Source organism: Biomphalaria glabrata, chromosome 17 (genome assembly GCF_947242115.1).
Source record: "Biomphalaria glabrata chromosome 17, xgBioGlab47.1, whole genome shotgun sequence".
NCBI lineage: Eukaryota > Metazoa > Mollusca > Gastropoda > Planorbidae > Biomphalaria > Biomphalaria glabrata.
This window is the reverse complement of record NC_074727.1, coordinates 22,400,801-22,423,025: the sequence shown is the minus strand read 5'-3', so window position 1 is coordinate 22,423,025 and position 22,225 is coordinate 22,400,801. Positions and strand designations below refer to the sequence as shown.

The 22,225-nt window shown below is 38.1% G+C and overlaps 2 protein-coding genes across 5 annotated transcripts in view; one reads left to right on the top strand and one right to left on the bottom strand.

Annotated features, from left to right (window-relative positions):
• Positions 1-22,225, top strand: part of LOC129923778 (uncharacterized) — a 31,976-nt gene that overhangs the window by 1,592 nt on the left and 8,159 nt on the right. The gene's annotated exons all lie outside the window — the stretch shown is intronic.
• LOC129923779 (uncharacterized) lies at positions 7,142-21,904 on the bottom strand. Of its 4 annotated transcripts, none has more exons than XM_056016447.1 (3): positions 21,640-21,904; positions 10,455-10,702; positions 7,142-9,127 (listed from the first exon to the last, which is right to left on the bottom strand). In XM_056016447.1, exons 2-3 carry the CDS (start codon positions 10,679-10,681, stop codon positions 8,551-8,553), a joined length of 804 nt encoding a protein of 267 aa, XP_055872422.1. In that variant the 5' UTR covers positions 10,682-10,702; positions 21,640-21,904; the 3' UTR covers positions 7,142-8,550. The 4 variants fall into 4 exon arrangements, with proteins under 4 accessions (XP_055872422.1, XP_055872419.1, XP_055872418.1 ...); XM_056016444.1 differs by having other exon boundaries at positions 10,455-10,681; positions 21,644-21,903; XM_056016443.1 differs by having other exon boundaries at positions 10,455-10,681; positions 21,640-21,902.

Genomic DNA, 22,225 nt, shown 5'->3' with positions numbered 1-22,225 from the left:
GCTAAAAAAATATCTATATAGAAAAAAGCAATTTACGCATTCAAAATGCTATGAGCTTAGCCAAGCCGGAGGGGGGGGGATTGAGTTTAAACCCCCCATCCTCCATAGCGTATTTTGTAAAAAGTTTAATACCCTTCATGATGGTCTTAAGTTTAAAATCCCACTACAAAGAATTTTGAGGTTCAAAACCTCTCTCTTCAATATTATTCTAAAGCAAACAACAGTCAACTAATTCTATGAGCGTAGCCTAGGGGTTTTGAATTTGTTAAAAAAACAACTCCTAAGTTTTTTTTTAGATGATTTTGACGATAAAACTTCCCTTTTTGATATTAAATCTAAATAAACTACAGTCACCTAATTCCAAGAGCGTAGCCAAGAAAGGTTACAAACTTCTACCAGTGGCAGGGCTCCATTAATAAAGTGCAGTGAATAGTCATCTGCCGAAGTTGAAAAGACTAAATGTGGCTCAACAAAGATGGCTAAGACGGATTTTAGAAGACAGTTATAGAGATCGGGTTTCAATCAAGGAAACCCTATGCCGAACTGGGAGTCGACCCCTTAGTAAGGTTGTGACAGAACGTTACATGAGGTTTGCGGGACATGTTCTCCGACAAAATGAATTACGCATAATAAGAGTTGTGTTGACATGAAGGCCATTACAAGTAAAATGCAAATAGGGGAATCCTCTTATAACTTGGCGTCACACTTTCAAGGAGGACCTCAGAGCAGGTGAAAAGAGGATTTAGACATTGCCAGTGACATAATTTTGTGGAAGCAGATTGCCGCTCAATGCGCCAAAAGGCGCCTGAGGATCTAAGTAAGTAAGTATAGTGGATTAGGTTTTTGAAATAAAACTTTTTAATAGCAAGATAATGCATTGTAAATACATCAGAATATGCATTTTGTTGGCTTTCAATACCGGAAATAGTGCTTAGCGGCGGGGCTCCGCCCCGAACCCCGACAAAGGAGCACTCTGCGTTCCACCAGACCCCCTTGCTGGCAAAGGCGGGGAGTCTATAATTTTTCCATTGACTCCAGGAAGAACCTATTCTAGGATGCAATAAACGTCTTCCGAAAGAATGTAAGAAAGACTTATTATGTACACACAAACACACATATATACCCTCTAAATCTATCTATCTATCTATCTATCTATCTATCTATCTATCTATCTATCTATCTATCTATCTATCTATCTATCTATCTATCTATCTATCTATCTATCTATCTATCTATCTATCTATCTAACTATCTATCTATCTATCTATCTATCTTTCTATCTTTCTATCTTTCTATCTTTCTATCTTTCTATCTTTCTATCTTTCTATCTTTCTATCTTTCTATCTTTCTATCTATTTATCTCTCTCTCTCTCTCTATCTCTCTCTCTGTATATATATATATATATATATATATATATATATATATATATATATATATATATATATATATATATATATATATATATATGGGGGGAGGGAGAACAAATCCCCCACCCCGAAAAAAAATCCTTGCTCCCCCATGTTATGTTATCACTCATGTCTATGTCAAGACATATCTCTTCGTCGTGTTCTTTAATTTTCCGAAGTCAATTCGGCTATGAATCATGAAGCATGAATGAAACTCTTTTATTCTACATCTAGAATTTTAGATCTAGATTTTATTCACATCGTTATGCACTGTAGATAGACGTTTTGAGGAGCTAAACAGCACCACATCAAGGGTCGGGAAATGGCCCGCATGCCGTAGTTTTTGCAATCACTGTCACACAAACCGATCTGGTCTGCCTGGCTTGATCATATTATCTCCATGTGTTTTTATCTTTATTTTTTTATTTCTGTCCACAAATCTTGTTCTGAAAGAAAGAAAGGGCTAAAGAATGTCTATTTAGCGTGTCGGATGAGAACAAATTGACAAAAAGACAATGGTTCTCATATTTTTGTAGACGAATACTCTTGCGTCATCTCATCCAATTTGAGCGAGCTACACCAGTAAGCTATTATTTGAGAGAATATAAATATAAAAAGGGAGACAAGCGTAAAGCCAGTGGCGTAGCGATGTGGGTGAGAGGGGTGCGGTCCACAACGGGACACCCATAAATGGATGACAGCAAAGTGGAACAATCTTTTTTGTTTGTTTGTTGTTGTTAAAGAAGGCAACAATCTTGTAAATTTAGTAATCCTATAGTTTAATAAAGACTAATTGTAAAATGGTTTTAATACCGGTAACACCTATTAAAAAAAAGAATAAATTTATATTTTACAGTGGTGTACCAATCAGTGGATACAGGTAATACCTTCATCGTAGTACAATTCGACAAATAGATTAAGCAAACGATAGGTTCTATGGGGATTTTTTTTTGTGTTTTTGGGTGGCAGATGTGACGATAAGGGTGAGGGGACAATATAGGCTGGAGACACGACTTTGTCGACGCCTCTGATTTCGCCTGTTTTTCTCACTATTTCCCGTTTTCATTTCTTTCAAACGCTTTGGTTGTCCACCTCTGCTATTTCATGCTTTAACAAAAGACTATAATCTGGGAAAAAGCGTAAACAAAGTGGATACAAGACTACATTGTTCCTTTCTCTGTTTTGTTGTTACTATTTTGGTACCACAACTTTGGTGGCTGAAATCAGCTATGTAATGTCTCATGTTTGAATCACCGTTATCTTGGTTAGTTTGAAAACTTAACTTTAAACGTATTCATTATAGATCTAGATCTGTCTTGAACAGGAGTGGGCTACCTTTTTCTATCGAGGGCCGCATTAAAAAATTTGATTTTTTTTTATTTCAGGTTTTTAAGGACACTCATGAGGGGGGCACTATTTACAACTTAGAAAAATACCACAGCTAACTATGTAAAATGTTTTTAATTCGTATTTATAATGTATTATAGATTTACATTTCATTTGTGTACACTTTCCTACTGATAAATAAGAACAGAAGTTGGCAATTTCCGAAACGAATTTTACAAATACTATATACAATTTATGTTTGTATTTTATACAACTTTTTACCACAAATGTACGGTTGCACTTATAATGTTGTATTTAATTGTTTACACTCCTGCGTAATATTCCGGAACTGTGTAACTAGCACACTGGTTGTTATCCCCGTGACCTGTTCTTACACTTGTTTATTTTCAAACAACAAAATGCTTGTTCGTTTTTGTATGTGGACAAGGGATTTATATATTTTGTTTCTTTTATTTCCGAGAATTGTCTTATTACTACCTCGATTTGTTGTTGAATCTCTTGTCTGTGATCCATTTGTAGTGGAACCCTAGACTAGACAACAATGGGATCAGAATGAATCAATTCAATTCGCTCAGTGATTTGATGTAAACTCGATCTCAGCTCTTGTTTATTTTGACATCATCCGCGAGCGCTAGCACGTACTTTGAAACTGACACACGCTGTTTTGTAGATTACTGGCGAATTCTCGTGACAACATGGCAGGCGCCGGACAGTCTAGCCATGGGACAAAGTCAATAAGTTATCGCTTGAATCTCAAATGTATGGTGATGCATGGTGATGCATTGAAGGGGATTCCCCTTTACCTCCCTCCTCCTCCCCCCCCCTAATCTTTTTTTACGCCATGATTTAGTAGACTTTTAAATGATGTCTAGTATTTAGAATAGACAATTTCATATCTTGAGAGTTAGTAATTAAAAATAATGAAGCTCCCCCTTTTCAGACCTTGCTATCTACATTGCAGATTATGGCCTGTGGTTAACGAAGCTGTCATGTGGCTAGCACAACGACCTATCGCATTAACTTTCTTTAACTATTGTTTGGTACCCATTAGTTCGGTGAAATCTAGGGCGTTCTAAAATCCCAAAATTCAAAATCCCAGTCTTCACTGAGATTCGAATCCTAGACCCCCCCCTCCCTCCCTACAAATGAGTACATTTTGAGAGTGACTTACATAACATAGTCGATATAAGTATGTGCTACCTAGATAATAAAGAGAGTTTGTGTGTTTTCAAAGAAACTCCTAGGCTGCCCCTGTGGGTCCGTTTTTATTTTTAAAACAATGCTTGTAAACTGGCAGATGTTGAAAAAATATTGATATATTTGATCTCGCAGAATATGAGGATGAAATCATATCATTAGTGACCTATTATTATAGTAATTAATGAACTAAGTTTATGTTTGGTTTAACCAACAAAATAATTAATTTGAAACCTTCATGTGTGTTTCTCATAAACTAGGGATTACAAACGTTCATATCTTATTTTCGCAGTGTAGTTTTTTTTTGTATATGTAAATAAAGTTATAGTTGTGGTTCAAATGGATGTGTGAGACTTGTAAATAAAGATAATTGTCAGTGAACTCTTATATTAGCGTATTTCTTAAAAGGAAAAGCCTCTGTTTGTTTTGTGTAGTCAGTCTGTCTCTCCGTCTGTCACGTTTAGATCTAAAAAAAAAGCTATTGGATGACTAGTTCCTTCATATTTGTGACTTAATAAGTTTTGTTTTCTAGACTCGAACGGATTAGTTTTTAAAGTTAATTTGCCTAACGACTCATCCGGTCTTCTTCTACTGTCTCTACTTCATCACTAGATGACTTCAATGGTTGTTAGGGGATCCAATAAAAGAAAACGTTGCTGCGTTAAAATCGATCACTACAATTACACTGTGCATTTCATTTGTACTTAGTCGAAAGCAGTGGCGTAGCTGGGGTGGGAGGAGGAGGGGGGAGAATTTGAAAATCCCCCCGGGCACACACTTGACGGAGGCCCCCAAATTAGTGTTTTTTTACATTAAAAATTAAATATTACGCAAAAATCAGGGGCCCCCATAAAGGTCAAGCCCCCGAGCCCCCAAACGATGGAAAATTTTTAGCTACGCAGAAGCAGCTACACGTCAATGGCGCGAAATGCAAACCTTGTGTGTCAGTGGGTCAATCTGATGAGGTGGGAGGGGGCGTGGTGACAGAGAGATTAAGCGCTTTGCTGCGCTTCCGAACCAGATTATCTATGCTTCGAATCCAGATGGAAACTGGGATTTGTGAATTTCTGGATTTTTCGTTCACCCCTGAGTCCACCCAACTATAATGGGTACCTGACATTGTTGTAGAAAGTAAAGGATTTTGGTTGTTGTGCTGGCCACACGACTCCCTCGTTAACCGTGTGACATAGAAACGTGAAATTTTCATTATTTGCCTCAGAGATAGGAAAAGTCTACAAGGAATAATTTATTTTTATTTATAATATAATTTATGCTGTCCCATAAAAGACTAATAAACTTAGCTCATTTCAATTTCAAATTTACGTATCTGAAAAGAGTTGAGCTTACAATGAATATTTCCCTGTGTGCTCTTTATAAGTCGCAAACATTTCATTACGGTATAACTTCAAAGAAAAATGACACGAGTATAAAGAAGGAAAAAAACAACACTTTCTTCCAAGTACAGTCACAGATACTATGGTTTGCTTTTAAAAGTGACACGTATACCTCTTCGTCAAATTGTCAAGTTACAAACTTGCACAGGTCGCACAGGTGTAACAGAAATGAATGTTTACATAGATGTAGGTAAGTTAATATAAGGACTCAACATGCTGAACTGGAGTCAAGAGCTTAAACAGACATGATATTTTAACTCTGTTGGGTACCTGAGGGGAAAGTAAAGGCGGTTGGTCTTTGTGCTGGCCACACGCACTCTCGTTAACCGTCGTCCATAGAAACAAATGGACTTTACATGGTCTGAACGGTCTGGATAGGGAATGTATGGAGGCTCTGTCACAAGATGCCCATCAACAACTCTTCACGAGAATAAAGAATTGTTCTGACTTCTGTGCTTAAAGTTTTATCAGTTTTATCAGGCTCTAAGTTTTCCGAGGCTCAACGTTTTCTGAGGCTTAGGGTTTTACGAGGCTCAAGGTTTTCTGAGATCGAAGAGGTTTGTGAGCCTCATAAAACTAAAGACCTTGCTTATGGCCCTTGTGTTGATGATTGTACTAGCGGTCATGTGTGTAGATATGTAATTAGAAAGAGAAAGAGAGAGAGCGAGAGAGAGAGAGAGAGAGAGAAAGAGAGAGAGAGAGAGAGAGAGAGAGAGAGATCATTGGTAAATCCAGATATGGAAACAATAGTAGAAATCCCCCCCCCTTATTTATAGCATATTCTTTTATCCTCCATTCCCCCATTTCTTCCAAGCAGAGTTTAAGATTTGAAGCTTCATATTTTTTCTATTGCAAGCACATCCCGATTATTCCCCAATCGTTATCGTTTCTTGTATGTATGCCCTTTTTTCATTTTTTTTTACTCACTTTGTCTGTCTGGTAAAAAGAGTGTACACGTTATTACTCCCACACCCATTTTCAGATTAAGCTGAAACTTCGCACAACTATTCATTGACATAGGCAAGTCATAAATCAATTTTTAAAAAAGTAATTCATTATTTCACTTAATAGTGACAAGGGAAACCATTACTCCATACATATATGGCTACATTTGCTGGATTTGATCCACTTAAATAATTATTAACACTGTTTCTTATTCACGCATTCTCCGATCAAGTTGATACTTAAAAAACTTATTTATTGTACCTAACGCTCTTTAGTTTTATGAAGTACAAAGTTTATAAGGTTTAGAGTTTTATGAGGCTCAAAGATTTATGAGACTAAGAGGTTGATGTTACTCACAGCTTATGTTGGGTACTTTATAATTATGGAAGCTTTAAATTTGATTCTCATTGGAAACCAACTTGATTCTCACGTGATTTCCTGTTAAATTCAGATGATTTAGGTATAGATACATGTAGCTTTTTTTTGTGTGCTTTTCCGAGGACGGACAGAGACTTAACCTTCGTAATCTCAATATTTGCAGATATTCTTGGTTTGAATCTTTGCTTTATAAAGCCAGCAGTAACATTATATATCAATTTTAAAATTTAATCATTAACTTTACATATAAAACACATTTATACATTATACTTTGAATAGGTTTCTTTAAATTGTGTCATCTATAACAGTAATGATAACACATTTCCAAGTAGGACTTAAATGCATTTTATGCTACGCTTCATTGAAACATATCTAAATGCACTCTAGCAGGGCCGGGCTAATATAATTGGAGGTCCTAGGTGAAGTGAATTTGATGGCCCCCAAACGAAATAGACAAACAAAAAATAAACATCTGAAAAAAATAATGCGATTTATTAAAACCTAGTGTACTCTAACAATGACATTAGGCACAAGTTTAGTTATTTCTTCTCTCAAAATTGTCTTATATCCTGTGCGAGGCCCCCAATCAATCGGAGGCCCTAGGCGGCTGCCCAGTTTGCCTAAGCCGTTCCTGACTCCACGAATCGCTTGATTAGATATTAACAAGCATTTGACAAATGGCCTGACAGAAACTAATTTAAATGTATTGCACGAATCGCTCGATCTACAAGCATTCATTTTATATTCCAACTTTTAGTATAATAATGAATAAATGTTACGTTAAAGGAAATGTAACAAAGCGTATTACAAATATTATATACTATATAGGCCTTTCATGCATACATATCTATTATAAGGCTTATAGATACAAGCATGACATTTTACACTTTAAGTATCCCATTTTAAATATATCAGTGCAGCTGTTCACACACATGTCATCTTAAGATTTCAACTCAGTGTACCAAGCCTCACTCACTAGTGACGCCTCTGCCAATCGGTTAAGCACCAAGCCTTGTGCATTGTAAAAACACTCCGTTGATAATTATTCTTTTCATATTTTGATTAATATGCTTTATCGATATTGGCACGTTATCAATAGTAAATACACCGTTACAATTACGTCTCACATCTAGCTTATTAAGTGATTCAAGTTTATAGACAGTTTTATCGTCGTATTTTTTAAATATAGATCTGTAAGTCTTGATTTGTTTATACCATGCATTTTTAAATCAATAAAGGTTGAACAGTTAGGTCTTAATGTTCTTCTTGAATGCAGTGAAGCATGTGGCTTCTTCAAATTCCAAACCATGGACTGAAAACATTCCGCAAACCGTAACTTTTGAGGGAAAAACGGGGCACAACTTGAAACTACGAGGGCGCATGGCTCTGTTCTGAATTATCAGCAGCTTAGCGATTTTGTCATCAGTATTCCTGCCAGAACAGCACTGCAGTAGTCAAGGCGGGAGAGAGAGAGTATGAATGCTACATATAATTTTCTTTTTTTTTCTTTTTACTGATGAGCTGAAAGATCGTTTGCAGCCTCTGTCATGAAAAAGTAAAGTGCTTTCTCAATTTTTCCGGACTGACATACAGAGCTGATACAAACATGTTTTTAAAAAGTTAATATTTTTCATAAAAAAAAAAACAGGTTGTAACTGTCAAAATTAACGTTACCCATGTTTTGTGATTATATTGACGCTAAGAGGTAAATCCGAAAGTATGCTATCCACAAAATAATGGTGAATAATACAAGACATTTGTCTCCAGTTTGAATGGATTCATTACACAGAGGATTTGTACAGAAACTATGGCGACTGCACTTCATCAAAGATAAAGCTAACTATAGTGCTTTTGAATAGTGAGTTTTGAATTTTGGGTGATATCAGGAACATTCAGGAGTTTGATACGTTGGTACCTTTGTGTCAGACTCTTGGAAGCAGTGGTTGGGGTTTGAACAGGTGTTCTGTTGCGTAGATGTGATGCTATCTGCACGATCTTGCTGAGAATGTGTTCTGGGAATATAATGCAACATGATGGCAGGAGATGCTGTGATCAATTCTAAGGCGGACAAAGGAAAGGTGCCCGACTTCTCAGAATCGTAGCCGCCGATGTCCCCTTCGAGGGAATCAAGAGAGGGGGTCGAGTAAAGTCCACTCATTCTGTTTCGCATGGAGTCGCGAACAACAGCTCCGCGATAAAAAGCCCTCCCATCTTGCGACGGCGATTGGTAGCCGCCAGAGGGCTCTGGGATGTCAGTATCGTCACTGCTCATCACGAGGTCGTCTGCTTTCCCAATGCTACTGCCCGAGCCAAGGGAAGACAATTCAGCGATTGTGTCCACTGGAGAAGGCGGGGTAACTACTATGGTTGGCAGGCGAAGAGATCTGCGAAGGTCCTCAGAAGCTGTGCCAAGAGTCTGCTCAGGAATTGAATAACGTTCAATGGTTTTATTTCTTGGGCTGTAAAATATTAAGAATACACAAATTAAGCCAAAATCTAAATAAATAAACTCTGATATGATTAAAAATATTGAGCATTTCAATAGACTAGAGAAAAGAAGGAACACCTTAAGAAGTTTGACAATTTGTTAAAATATGGATATTACAAATAATATAAGCGAAGACATAAGGTTGTTTTAAATTTTATAATTTACACATCATCGGTACATTCATCCTTTATATAACATATATTAGGATTTTTTTTTTTTGCTGTTAAATCACTGTTAATACAATGATATCATCTTCAACTATCTCTTAGCCTGTTGGGCCATTGGGACACCACACATGACCTGATGATCGTTTTTGATCATCTCTGTCTGCCTTTCACCATCACAAGAATCGCTTTCCATGAGGCCCGTCCATTCTTTGATTTGATTTCTCTGCCTATTCCTATATTTCGTTTCCCTGGTATTTCTGCCTTACAGAAAAGTCTTCTTGATGCCTCAGGATCTTACGATGAGGTTATACCGTTTAAGTTTGCGTATTTCGACAGTGGTCAGCAGGTCATCCTGGAGCGAAAGTCATTGTGTTTCTGTTTTCCCAATTTTTGTTGCGGTCTTTGTAGGTGATACCTAGGATCCTTCTATAACTTATACCATCTCGACTCCATGGATAAGACCCTCCTCGCTAATTTAGTAGCTAGCTTCCAAGATTGGCCTAGCAGACAAAAACCAAGCAGTGCATTAATTTGATTTTAATGCCGAGGGCTAGGCCTTCGTCTTCCCAGATTGTCTTTAGTTTCGCAAGTGCTGCTGTGGACTATGAAAAGCAAGTAGTACAGGTTTGGTTCCTTCGTCTGAAACGATAGTTCCTAGGTATTTAAAACTTCTGACACTTGCAAATCGGAGGAAAAGCTCCTGTCTCCTCAAAGTGGCGTCTCCGTGGAAATTTTCGGCAGGGAAAGTATAAAGGCTAAGAACGAGAGCAAACATGGCTCCCAGTGAGCTTCCACAGTTATGCTCTAGCGAGTGAATTTGCACTTGGTGAGGATGTGAGAAAGGCAATAAGAATATGAAGTACCCCCTCGTGGGCTCGGCCTCGCGTAGGTTGTGGGAACCCATTGCGTTGGCTTAAGGTACCGTGACTCATGAACAACCGGATGTGATTAAATGAGCATTTAGTTGATGGGGGTCTTCAGACAAAAGGCCACGGGATAAAATCCTTTTTGGTGTCAAAGGTTCATGAAAGAGATTTATCTCGAGCCTTTTTGGACATCTCATCGACACTTGCAAGTTGATATCGATAAGAAACCTACTCACACAAGTATACAAGTAAAAAGGAAAATGACCTTTTGATTGATGGACTGAGGGGTCTAGTCACTGTCACGCACACAGGTCTATTGATCTGAAGCACAAGTCCATCCGTGATGTCCGCATTGTGCCCGACCCTCTGTCTTTTCTTTCTACCGGTCAACCAGCTGCAGGACACTGTCCAGACCATACCCAAGGTGCTTAGAAGAAGCAGGAAGATGATAAAACCGGTGGGGTGAAGACTGTTGTTGGAAGAATCATCCATCTGAGAAGATATAATATTTTACTAATATAAGTTAGTGTATCGCCAATACACTGTCTTTTAGATAGTTTATTAGATAGTATAGTAGATAGTACATCAGATAATATATTAGCACAGTGTTTCCCAAACTTTTTCTCTAGAGGAACACTTCGCACATTCTCAGCATTTAGTGGAACACGTTGCTCAGGGCCGGTCCTAGCGATTGCGGGGCCCTATGCGAAACGAGTTTCGCGAGGCCCAGTCTGGGTAGGGATAAGCATAATGTCAAAATTGAGATTTTGTATTAGAAAATTCATTCGTCTTAACAATAAATTTATATTAAATGAAAGCTGCCAATGCTTTTTTTTTATCGCACGTAAAATTGGCAACACAAAATGACACTTTTGTCTATTTTTCAGGAGATTTTTATGAGTAAGATTTTTAATTGTAAGAGATTTTCCAATGCTTTTTTTGGGTATAATTACAGGAGATCTCCAGGAGCCCCTGGAAAATCAGGACGCCGCGAAAAACCTGTTATTATATGTTATAATGTTTTACTTTAATAAGTTACACTTAGAATTAGAGGGGGCCTATGAAAGTGCGGCGCCAACTGCGACCGCAGTGGCCTAAGTCCGGCCCTGACGTTGCTTATATTTTAGAAAGATTAATTCACGTGGTCGCCTACTTGCTAATTATTCCAGTAGTTCTTGGAACACCTATTCAGGCTTTGCGGAACACAGATTGGGAATCACTGTTTTAACATATCATTAAGTTAAAGAAAATTCCGAGTACAATTCGAATAACAAGGAGCGTTTGATTACTAATCTAAAAAAAATTTTGGGTTCCAAGCCGGATAGAGATAAAAAGTAGACATTAAATCAGGGGAACTAATAAGATAAAAATCAAAATATTTATTTTTTTGCCTATTTATCCTCCCTTGAAAAGGCTGAAAAGTGATGAAAGTCAAGGGACAGATAATGATGAAGATGAAATTCGAAAGTTTCAAAGTTATACGAATTAACGTGATTTATCATTATATTTAACCCAGAACCTTCGACTCTTCCCATCACGGTACTGATACGAATTGCTCAATCACGGGGGCGTAATGGCTGAGAGGTGAAGAGGTTGACTCCTTAAGCCAAGGGGGGACATGTTGAAGACCGGATGGAAACTGGAATTTGGGGCTTCGGGATTTCTAGTCCAGTCAACCCTAATGGCTAACTAACATTAGTTTTCAGGTAAGTATAGGTGGTTGATGTGTTAGCTAGGTTTACTTCATCTACCTCAGTGGTTCCCAAACTTTTTTGTTTCGGTAGACCCCTTGCTCAAATTTCTCAACTTGCACATTTTGCAAATTCATCAACATTTTTTAAACAAATTTCTAACAGTAGTGAGTTGAAGAGTGAAAAAGTAATTTATAACTACACAACTACGGATATTATGTTTTATATACGAATTTGTCGTTCTATGATGTAGTCTTTCCAACATTAAATATTAATTAATTAATTAATTGATTGATTAATATGTCTTAAGTATCATTGTAAAAGGTTTCGCAAAGAGCAGTTTGTCGTGTATTTCTTGACCTTTCACGCGTGGCTCAAATGTTGAATCTGCTGAACTGTTTTCATTAACAGGAGATGGGTCAAAGGCGAGTAACTGGAGCCTAAACCAGTAAACTTCGAGCAGGAAAGGCTCATTAGCCTTGGCTTGCTACCCACCAAGCAGAAGGAAAACTGAATTAAAACTTCTGCTTTGCTACTATACCCAAACATGGGAAAGGTCTCGTTGGTCAAACCTAAGGAAATATAAGGAGACGGTGACCATTAGCGCCATGTATCCCTGGCCGTCCCCTCTTCTTCTTTCCTTGGGGGTTCCAGGTTAGGGCTTGTTATGTTGGATGCAGGCTTGCGAAGGGTGTGAACTATCCATCTCCAGCGTCTCTGAAGAATATCTACTTCAATGGGCTGCTGCTTTGTTCTTTACCACAGTTCCTCATTCAAAATCTTGTCTGGCCAGCGGATCATAAGAATTTTCCTCAGGCAGGTTTGTTGAATACCTGGATTCTTTTCATGGTGGTGATGGTGGTTCTCCAGGTCTCCGTGATCTGGAAGCAGATGGACAAGACGTGGCGACAGTTGGAGAGATTCGCTCAGAAAAGAGATGCCTGGAGGAAGCTGGTTGGTAACCTATGCCCAGAAGGGACTACAGGCATAGATGAGATGAGATGGTGACCATTAGACAGTTTGTAGCACACAGCGCTACACCTTGTCAGACCAAACTGTATTTTAATTTTATAACTCATGCCACCGAAGCGACCTTGAAATGTAATGTTGCTTAAAGAAATTCTTTTAATAATAACAGATGTAGGTTTGTGCAAAACAGCTGGTAGAATCAATGTTTCACTTGACTGTTTTCCGTATTTTGCTATAGCCTAAGAAAAGAAATCTTCACATCATCTTCTCTATATGACGTTGAACTAAGATTTTGTAGGTCTATTTTGAACTTTGAGTGTTTGAAAGTTTTTTAAATCTTTATTTTTGTCAGGGTAGCATTGTCTCATATGATTTTCCAACGACCCTGGTTCATATCGTCATAAAAAAGTCACTTAGGCTTGTTTGACAAGGAATGAATGAATCCCAATTAAATAATTAATGCTATACTGTCTACATTCCTTTTTTTTTTTAGCGGCCCCCGAAAGGGGAAAAAACGCTATTAGTTTTGTGCGAAATGTCTGTCCGTCTGTCCGTCCGTCCCGTTTAGATCTCGTAAACTAAAAGAGATATTGAAAATCCGACTTCACAATATTTTAGACCATTCAAAGTTCTGATGCAACGGCTACTTTTTTTTTCCTGAAAGCGAAAATTCTAATTTTTAAAATCAATTATGCAAGCAGTTTTTTATAAGAAAAAGCTAATTAGTATGCATTATATGTCAAACCTAATTTAAGACGAATAGTAATCTTATAAATATCATTTTCGTGAACATTTTTTCTATATAGCGGAAATTTTTTTTTTTTTTTTTTTTTGAGGATTCGAATATGAGATTGAGCCTTTTCAAAACAATTAACTTATTTAGTTCGAACCGAGGGTCCCGGGTTCGAATCCTGGTGAAGACTGGGATTTTCAACTTCTGAGTCTACCCAGCTCTAATGGGTACCTGACATGAGTTGGGGAAAAGCAAAGGCGGTTGGTCGTTGTTCCGGCTACATGACACCCTCGTTAACCGTAGGCCACAAAAACAGATGAACTTTACATCATCTGCCCTATAGACCACAAACTAGTTAGGCCAGGTTCACATCTAACTTTACATTCACTTTCATGTATCCTTTGATCTGCGGGACGGTTGGGGCACTACACAAGATCTGTTAACCTTCTTTCTCCATTCTTATCTCTCATTTGTCTTTGATATAATTTCATTCGGATGTTCTTTCTGAAAATAATGAAGCCTACCTGGGTGGACCACTGGTCGTGCGGTTTGCGCGATGGACTGTCGTTTGGATTTATCGACGATCGAAGGTTCAAACCCTGCCTGCTCCCATCCCCCGTCGTCCTGCGGGAGGTTTGGACTAGGAAGTAAACTATCTTCAACTCTGAAGGATTATCCGAATTATGTAAAACATTTTACTTCGGGGGCCGATTTTAAGTTTGTGTTTCCACACAAACTGTCTTTTGTAACCTTGTTTGTTGTTCTAAACATTAGTTACATGTACACAAAATTAAGCTATTTAAATAAGTATTGAAATTGATTACAACAATTTTTCATTTGAATAGCAGGACAAATTATTAAAGGATTAACGAAGGTACAAATCATATACTAGTGTATGAAATAATTACATTAATGGAATGTGAAAATTAAGTAACTCGATCTGCTTAAATGAAATCTATTATCGTAGACCCCCGTGGGCATCTCATAGACCCCCAATTTATTTTTTTACTTTCGTAGACCCCTTGGAGGTCTTCGTAGACCCCTGGGGGTCTATATAGACCACTTTGGGAATCACTGATCTACCTCATTGTCCGTCAGGTCTGAAAATCGGAAATCACTTAATCCCATTTAAAAAAGACACCTCAGTCCACTAAACAGACATATCTTTGGGCGATGTTGTTAGTACAGTTACTAGTTAGATACCCTTGGCAAGTGAATTATGCATTACTAGTCGACCCACGGCGTAGCATACGCCGTTATTTTGCAGGGCCGGACATAGGCCAATGCAACCTATGCGACCGCAGTGGGCCCTGTACTTTCAAAGGACCCGCGCTAATTCTGGTGTTAATTATTAAATTAAATCATTTTATAACTTAAAACAGAATTCCAGCAGCCTCCTGATTTACCAGGAGCTCATTGAAATCTCCTGATATTTCAAAATATACTAAAAAGTCATGGAAATCTCCGGAAATTAAAAAAATCTTTTGAAAACTAAAAAAAAAATTCCTGAAATATATAGACAAAAAATTGTTTTTGGGGGGTCATCAAAATGGAAAACGCCAATCCTACACGCGATTAAAAGAAACGGCATTCTCAACGGTTCAGTCAGGCCCTGGTATTTAGTGATAGCTGAATACAGAGTCGATTACTTGTTCTCCTCCCCCCTCTTTTTTTCGCCGCTAAAACTATGTGGGACAGAAATAAAAAAGAGTGATCTTTCCATGACTTCTTGGTCACAACGGTTAAGTCCGGCAGTGAATACTACTTGTTCTCCCCCTTTTTCGTGGGGTAACTCTAGTCTGACTTGCAGAAATAAAAGAGTGATCTTTCCTTTACTCCTTGGTGTCCAAACTATTGAACCATGAAGAGAATTATATATATAGATTCGTACATTTACTTGCTTCTTAGTGTTGAAGAGTTTTTCAATTATTATTGTAATACAAAACTATAAAACAAATAAGGCTGGTTTGGCTAATAAAACCGCTTCAATGTGCTCACATGAAAAGTATTTATTTGAACCGAAAGCTCTTGCTTACTCTATGAGCTTAGAGTGCTGATCATATAATTCTCTACTGGAGTTGAAAATATTTATCACAGTGATCTGGTATTGATATTATCACTTTTTGTGTCCTAATATTTGGCCACAAGTTAGCGCGCCTTAAATACTGCTTACTGAGACCAGGACCATTGTCATGGTTCGATTCTGTGTTAACAGCTTTGTACGGTCCTTTTCTCTGTGATCAATATGTTTCTTGTCCGCCTAGATCAGAGATTGGTTATGTTGTTACAGGAGAGAACCTTTGTTATTTGTAGGCAATCATTTTTAATATAAAAATAAACTACAAGCAGTGTTCCTTTTTGGAGTGACGTTCGTGATTCTATCTATCTATCTATCTATCTATCTATCTATCTATCTATCTATCTATCTATCTATCTATCTATCTATCTATCTATCTATCTATCTATCTATCTATCTATCTATCTATCTATCTATCTATCTATCTATCTATCTATCTATCTATCTATCTATCTATCTATCTATCTATCTATCTATTAAACATACACACACACACATACGCACACAGACATTTTTATATATAAATATAGAAAAAGATACTTATAGAGAGCTAAATAGACAGATACAATGTATTTAGTAGAATGTACTTTACTGCAGCAGGAGCAAGCCTTTAGGAGATCGATACTATGAAGCAGTTCTGGTGTGTGAGTTGTTTTGTTCGATATTGTTATGAGACACGAACATGTGATGGTTACATAACTACTCTCTCGTCTAAAGCCAAGTTTGTTCTGCCTCCAGCCAAGTGTCCACGACTTCTCGCCTAACACTGACATGAAACTTATAACTAGCTGTCTACATTCAGACTTATTGCATCCCTTCCGTTCCGCGAGAGGTTTAGGCTAGGATGTTATATTCAATTGGAAAGGAATAGTCGAAACATGTTAAACAAACAAAAACAATAATTAACCAAAAGTGTTTTTGTAATGTCAAAACCTAAAATTTAAATGTTTAGGTTTATGGAGTTTTTTTTTTTACACGAATCTAAGTAATAAGAAAATGATCAAAGTGGAAAGGAAAACATCACAAAGAATAGTTCATGCAGGTCAGAAAGGGAGAGATAGAGAGAATAATTGAGAGGAGGTAAAAAGGGAGAATGGTAAAGATATGTAATGAGAGTAGAGAAAAGAAAATTTGGGAGGAGGGAGAAAGAGTGATAAAAGATCGTGAAAGTTGAGAGAACAAGAATACTAAGCAAATCTTGGAGGATTAAAAAATTGTTGCTACTTGGCCACACTGGGGAAAATTCTGGTTTGACCGTTATGATTATTCTAAATACGGTCGGCCACTTTTACGTTATACGAATGTATGCAAACGTGACATGAAGCTCTTCAAAATCGACACTATCATCTGGGAAAAAGTGGCACTGGATAGATCTACATGGAGAGAGAGCATAAAGGAAGGGTCTGGGATTGCAGATGTCATACACAACAATGTTCCGGAACATTTTGCGCACCGTCTAAATTTTCTTGAGCTGTACAGAGGAGACTACTGTATTGCTGATCATTGCTTTGACAGCAACTTTTGTTTTTTATCTATGATACTCCTCATGCTGGTTACGGATTCTACTGTCTTGAAGAAACTCTCATCCAGAGTAATAGATTATGTGTTGGTCACCTTGTTATAACAATATGGTTAAGTAGCCTACTAGCCCAATTTTAGACTAAATGTTTTCTTTTTTTAATGAAACAGAAGTCATCAAAAAATTCAGTACTCAAAGTTGAATTAATCTATTTAGTGATATTTTCAGCATCATGTCCAAAATAGCTAAAAATTAAAACAGTTTTATATAAAAAAAAGAACATTATGCCTACTTGATATTATAGGCCCGCTAGAGATTTAAAATAACAATAGAGAGAAGATTGTAATACTTATATAGAGTATGGCTGAAAATAATATGAATACTTTTACCTTAATACTGCTCATAACTGTTGTATAATGATATACACAAAATTGCCAGTCACATATGGGCGCTTGATAAAACTCTTTTGTTGTCCAGTCTATATATTTATATCTATGGTCTCGATCAGACTCGATCTATAGATCTATCATTACAATTTTATGTACTCGCTCTAAAAGTCTAAGACATTGCCTCATTTTCATAAAGGAGGAATTGTCTTTTAGAAAAAAAATTGTCTAACCTGAGGGCCCCAAGACAACGTCTATGTGGATAACGCGACCCTCGGATCGTTTTCCGTTAGGCTCATATACACCTGTTGAAAGAGACTTACTCTCCGAGCCTTCTAGACAGAATTGATAAGACAGAGACAGAGTGAAACACGAAGGTACTTTCAACTCGAAGTGTCCTCCAGTTATCTCAAGTAGCGTCTTTTCAGTGTCGTGATAGACTCTATGAATGACTTATCTCTCTTTAACGCACAGAGACATACGACAGAGATATACGGGCAGAGAAATACGGGCAGAGAAATACGGAAAGAGACATACGGACAGAGACATGTAGACAAATACATACAGACAGAAACATAGGGACAGAGGCATACGGACAGAGACATACGGGCAGAAACATATGGACAGAGACATACAGACAAAGACATATGGGCAGAGACATACGGGCAAAGACATACGGGCAGAGACATACGGGCAAAGACATACGGACAAAGACATACGGGCAGAGACATACGGGCAGAGACATACGGGCAGAGACATACGGGCAGAGACATACGGGCAGAGACATATGGACAGAGACATACGGGCAGAAACATACGGGCAGAGACATACGGGCAGAGACATATGGACAGAGACATACGGGCAGAGACATACGGGCAAAGACATACGGACAGAGACATACGGGCAGAGATATACGGGCAGGGACATGTAGACAAAGACATACAGACAGAGACATACGGACAGTCATACGGGCTAACATATACGGGCAGTGACATACGGGCAGAGACATACGGGCAGAGACATAGGGACAGAGATATACGGGCAGAGGCATACGGGCAAAGACATACGGGCAGAGACATAGGGACAGAGTCATACGGACAGAGTCATACGGACAGAGACATACGGACAGAGTCATACGGGCAAAGACATACGGGCAGAGACATAGGGACAGAGTCATACGGACAGAGTCATACGGACAGAGACATACGGACAGAGTCATACGGGCAGAGAATATGGACAGAGATATACAGACAAAGGCATACGGACAAAGACATTGGGAATGAGACAGACAGACAGAGACATACGGGCAGAGACATACAGACAAAGACCTACAGACAGAGACATATGAGCAGAGACATACGGGCAGAGACAAACTGGTAAACAGAGACAAACAGATCACTTCAACACTCTGATATACAAAGTTCTTTGAATCAATAATCTAACTTACATTAAAACAAAATCTTAACGAATCCCTCTCTTATCTTAAGAGCAGTTCATTGAAATAATCCATTCTTTGTCGTCTGTGTGTGAATGTGAGAGTGTGTGTAAATTTATGTGCGAAGGTCTATGTGTCTCAGTGAGAGTAAATCTAGAACAGCAAGAGGGTTTCAATGTATCGAATCTTGGCCCAACTTGAAATCAATAAAATCGAATATATCGTAGATCGATATAATTACAAGTCTGAGTTTGACCTTCCTTATTCCCCTGGGACCAGGAGGGTTGCAAACCTAAAGTCTAGTTGTGTGTGTGTGTGTGTGTGCTCATACCTGCGATCGGTCAATGAATAACTGCGGTCTACAATCCTATTCATAAACCCAGATCCATGGGCACCTTGCTTCCCTACTACATGGGCTGGTGGGTAAAAAAACAACAACAACGAATGTTGAGCCCTAAGCGCAAACTCAAGGAAGAAAACTCAATTAATAAAGAAAGTTTCATAATTAATTTCTCTTTGAATAATTAATAAGGTCTCGGGTTTTGATCGCACACGTTGACCCCCCTTTTTTATATTTCAATTCCTTCTGTCTGGTACTATTTTCGTTCATGTTATTTCTCCTTCACCCATTCTCGGATCCAATTGAAACTTTACATAGTTATTTGTTGCACCTAACAAAACACGTATCAATAAATAAAACAACAATTAGTTAATTAATAATTGGTAATTAATTTTTTGTTTGGTATAAAAAAGGAAATAAATGCTACTTTTTAAGAGAGGTGGCTGTATATGTGAAGCTATTTTCTCTATTTCGTTTTGTACACGTTTTTTCTCCCATTTACAATTCTAGGATCAAGAATTTTTGTATAATTATTCATACATGAATCAATGTACAAAAAAAAAAAAAAAAAAAAAAAAAAAAACAAACAATAAAGCAATCAATTTGTGGTAGTTAATTAATTTAGTTTTAAATAGAAAAAGGGAGCTCGTTCCTGCAGTATTGAAATATATAGCATTAATTGTGCAGCTCTCTCCCTTAGATAAGCTTTGTTTAAAAAATTAATAATTTTGCTTGTTCTATTTGTTGAATGTGATGTAACTACAGAGATTTAGGCCCCAGATCTAGACCGAACCACCACACATGCTTATGTTTTAACTAGAACATACACATTTAAATAGAAGCTTGAAAGACTTTAACAATTAAACCCATTTTTTTAAATTTACATATATCCACAGACTTGCATCATTCGCGTAGTAATATTCAAAATGGGGTCGCGGTGGCTGAGTGGCTAAGCGCTTGGCTTCCTAGCTGGGGTCCTGGATTCGAATCTCGGTGAAGACTGGGATTTTGAATTTTTCGGGATTTTTTGGGCGCCCCTGAGTCCAACCAACCTTAATGGGTACCTGAGTTTAGTTGGGGAAAGAAAAGGAGGTTTGGTCGTTGTGCTGGACACATGACTCCGTGATCGTTAACAAAAGTCAAAGAAACAGATGACCTTAACCACTCAGCCACCGCGGCTCCTAATAGCTCGAACAAGAGGTTCTTAGTGAAGCAAACCTAAACACATCAGAAAAAGCTGATGCATTTAAATATTCCTATAGATACATCGTGATTATTGAACTAGCCTTAAAAAGATTGATGACCAATGGTCATAACAAAGGTGTAAGTCAACATATGGGATTGGAATTCCGACTTCTCTTTTGCCTGATGGATCTGTCTTCCGGCACGCTATTGTTACCGGATATAACATCGCCTCTTGATGAATGTCACCTTTCATCATCTTCAGTCATTTCCTAGTCATTGATTTCTCGTGAAGTCTTATGACTGATTATTTTAATAATCATGTTCTCTTTCTGGTCGCTAATTCCGCGAAACACGCGAGCTCATTTTATTTACTGGTCTGCACAATCAGAGACATCACGCAAACCAAACATCGTGTCGTTTAAAGCGTCACAATGCGCTTATACGGAACTCCAATGAGGACCCTTGGGCGTGTGAGGCTATAGGCCAAACCGAGACCATTCGTTAAATAAGGCTTAAAACACTGACCTGCAACGTCACAAACTGTGGGCAGTTTAAACCAATTGCTCGGGGCCACGTTGTACAGACCTGTGACGATGCAACGAGCTATTGGTCTAAACTGCCCAAAGGTTGTGACGTTGCAGGTAAGTATCCAGGCTTTCTATAACGAATGGTCTCGGTCAAACGCATGCTCATTTTTAAGAGCGAGGCTGATCATTATCTGGGACGTTCCAGTGAAAAGTGATTGGCCTCTCCAAAATGGTTCCACCAATACTTTCTCACAAAAATAATCCTCGATCCTTAGAATAAGGAACGGGTTGCCTTAATCAGCCAAGAAAACGAATGACTTATCAGAGTCTCTAGAATGCGCCACTAGATTAATAAATAGAAGCGCGAAGGTCTTAATTATTTTCTCCTTTGATGGAACGTTTGTAGTTTATGAAATAAGGAATGACATTTACATTGTCAACTTCTGAACTCCCTGCAGGGCAAAGCGTGAATAAAGATAGGTCTCTAGTTCAAGTATCATGTACAATGGCGTGCTATGACATTTTACTATTTTGTGTTTCTTGCAAGCACAAAGTAAACTATAATTTAAAACAAAAGTACAGACTTACCTACTCTTGCTAGTCAGTGGTGTCCCCGAATCACAAGAGAAGTGGCCATTTTGACAACTTCACAGCTACGCGCAGAGTCTTTTTGTCGACTTTCTTTTATTATATTTTCTCCAATTTATCTCTTCCTCTGACTAGCGTGGAAGTGTGGGTCTGGTGGAGTGCCAGTGTGGGTCTGGTGGAGTGTCAGTGTGGGTCTGGTGGAGTGCCAGTCGAGGCGACACTGCGAGGATTGCTATCATAACAGAAAACACGAACGAGGAAAAAAAAAAGGGAAAAGTTCGCTGCTGGCACAATTACTGGCGCTAATCGAAGTGTCGTGCAGTTCTAATGTTGACTTTATTTTCTCTTAAGCTCTCTTTCTCTCTATCTCTCTCACTTTCTCTCCCTCTCTCTCACTTTCTCTCCCTCTCTCTCACTTTCTCTCATTCCCACTCTGTTCTTCTTCTGTGTTTCAATCGATTTGATGACCAAGGCAACTGGCTGAAAGATTCTACTAACTCTCACATCACTTTATAGTATTGTTATGAACATAATAATAATAAGAGTCGAAGACTACGTCCACTTAGTGTGGAGTTCTGCCTTTTTT

What these genes read in the sequence shown, in the direction of transcription:
- LOC129923779 (XM_056016447.1), bottom strand. Translation starts at nt 10,681, where the DNA reads ATGGATGATTCTTCCAACAACAGTCTTCACCCCACCGGTTTTATCATC. An exon ending in CTCAGTCCATCAATCAAAAG is followed by an intron (nt 9,128 to 10,454) that starts GTCATTTTCCTT and finishes AATATTTTACAG; the next exon opens with CCCAAGAAATAAAACCATTG.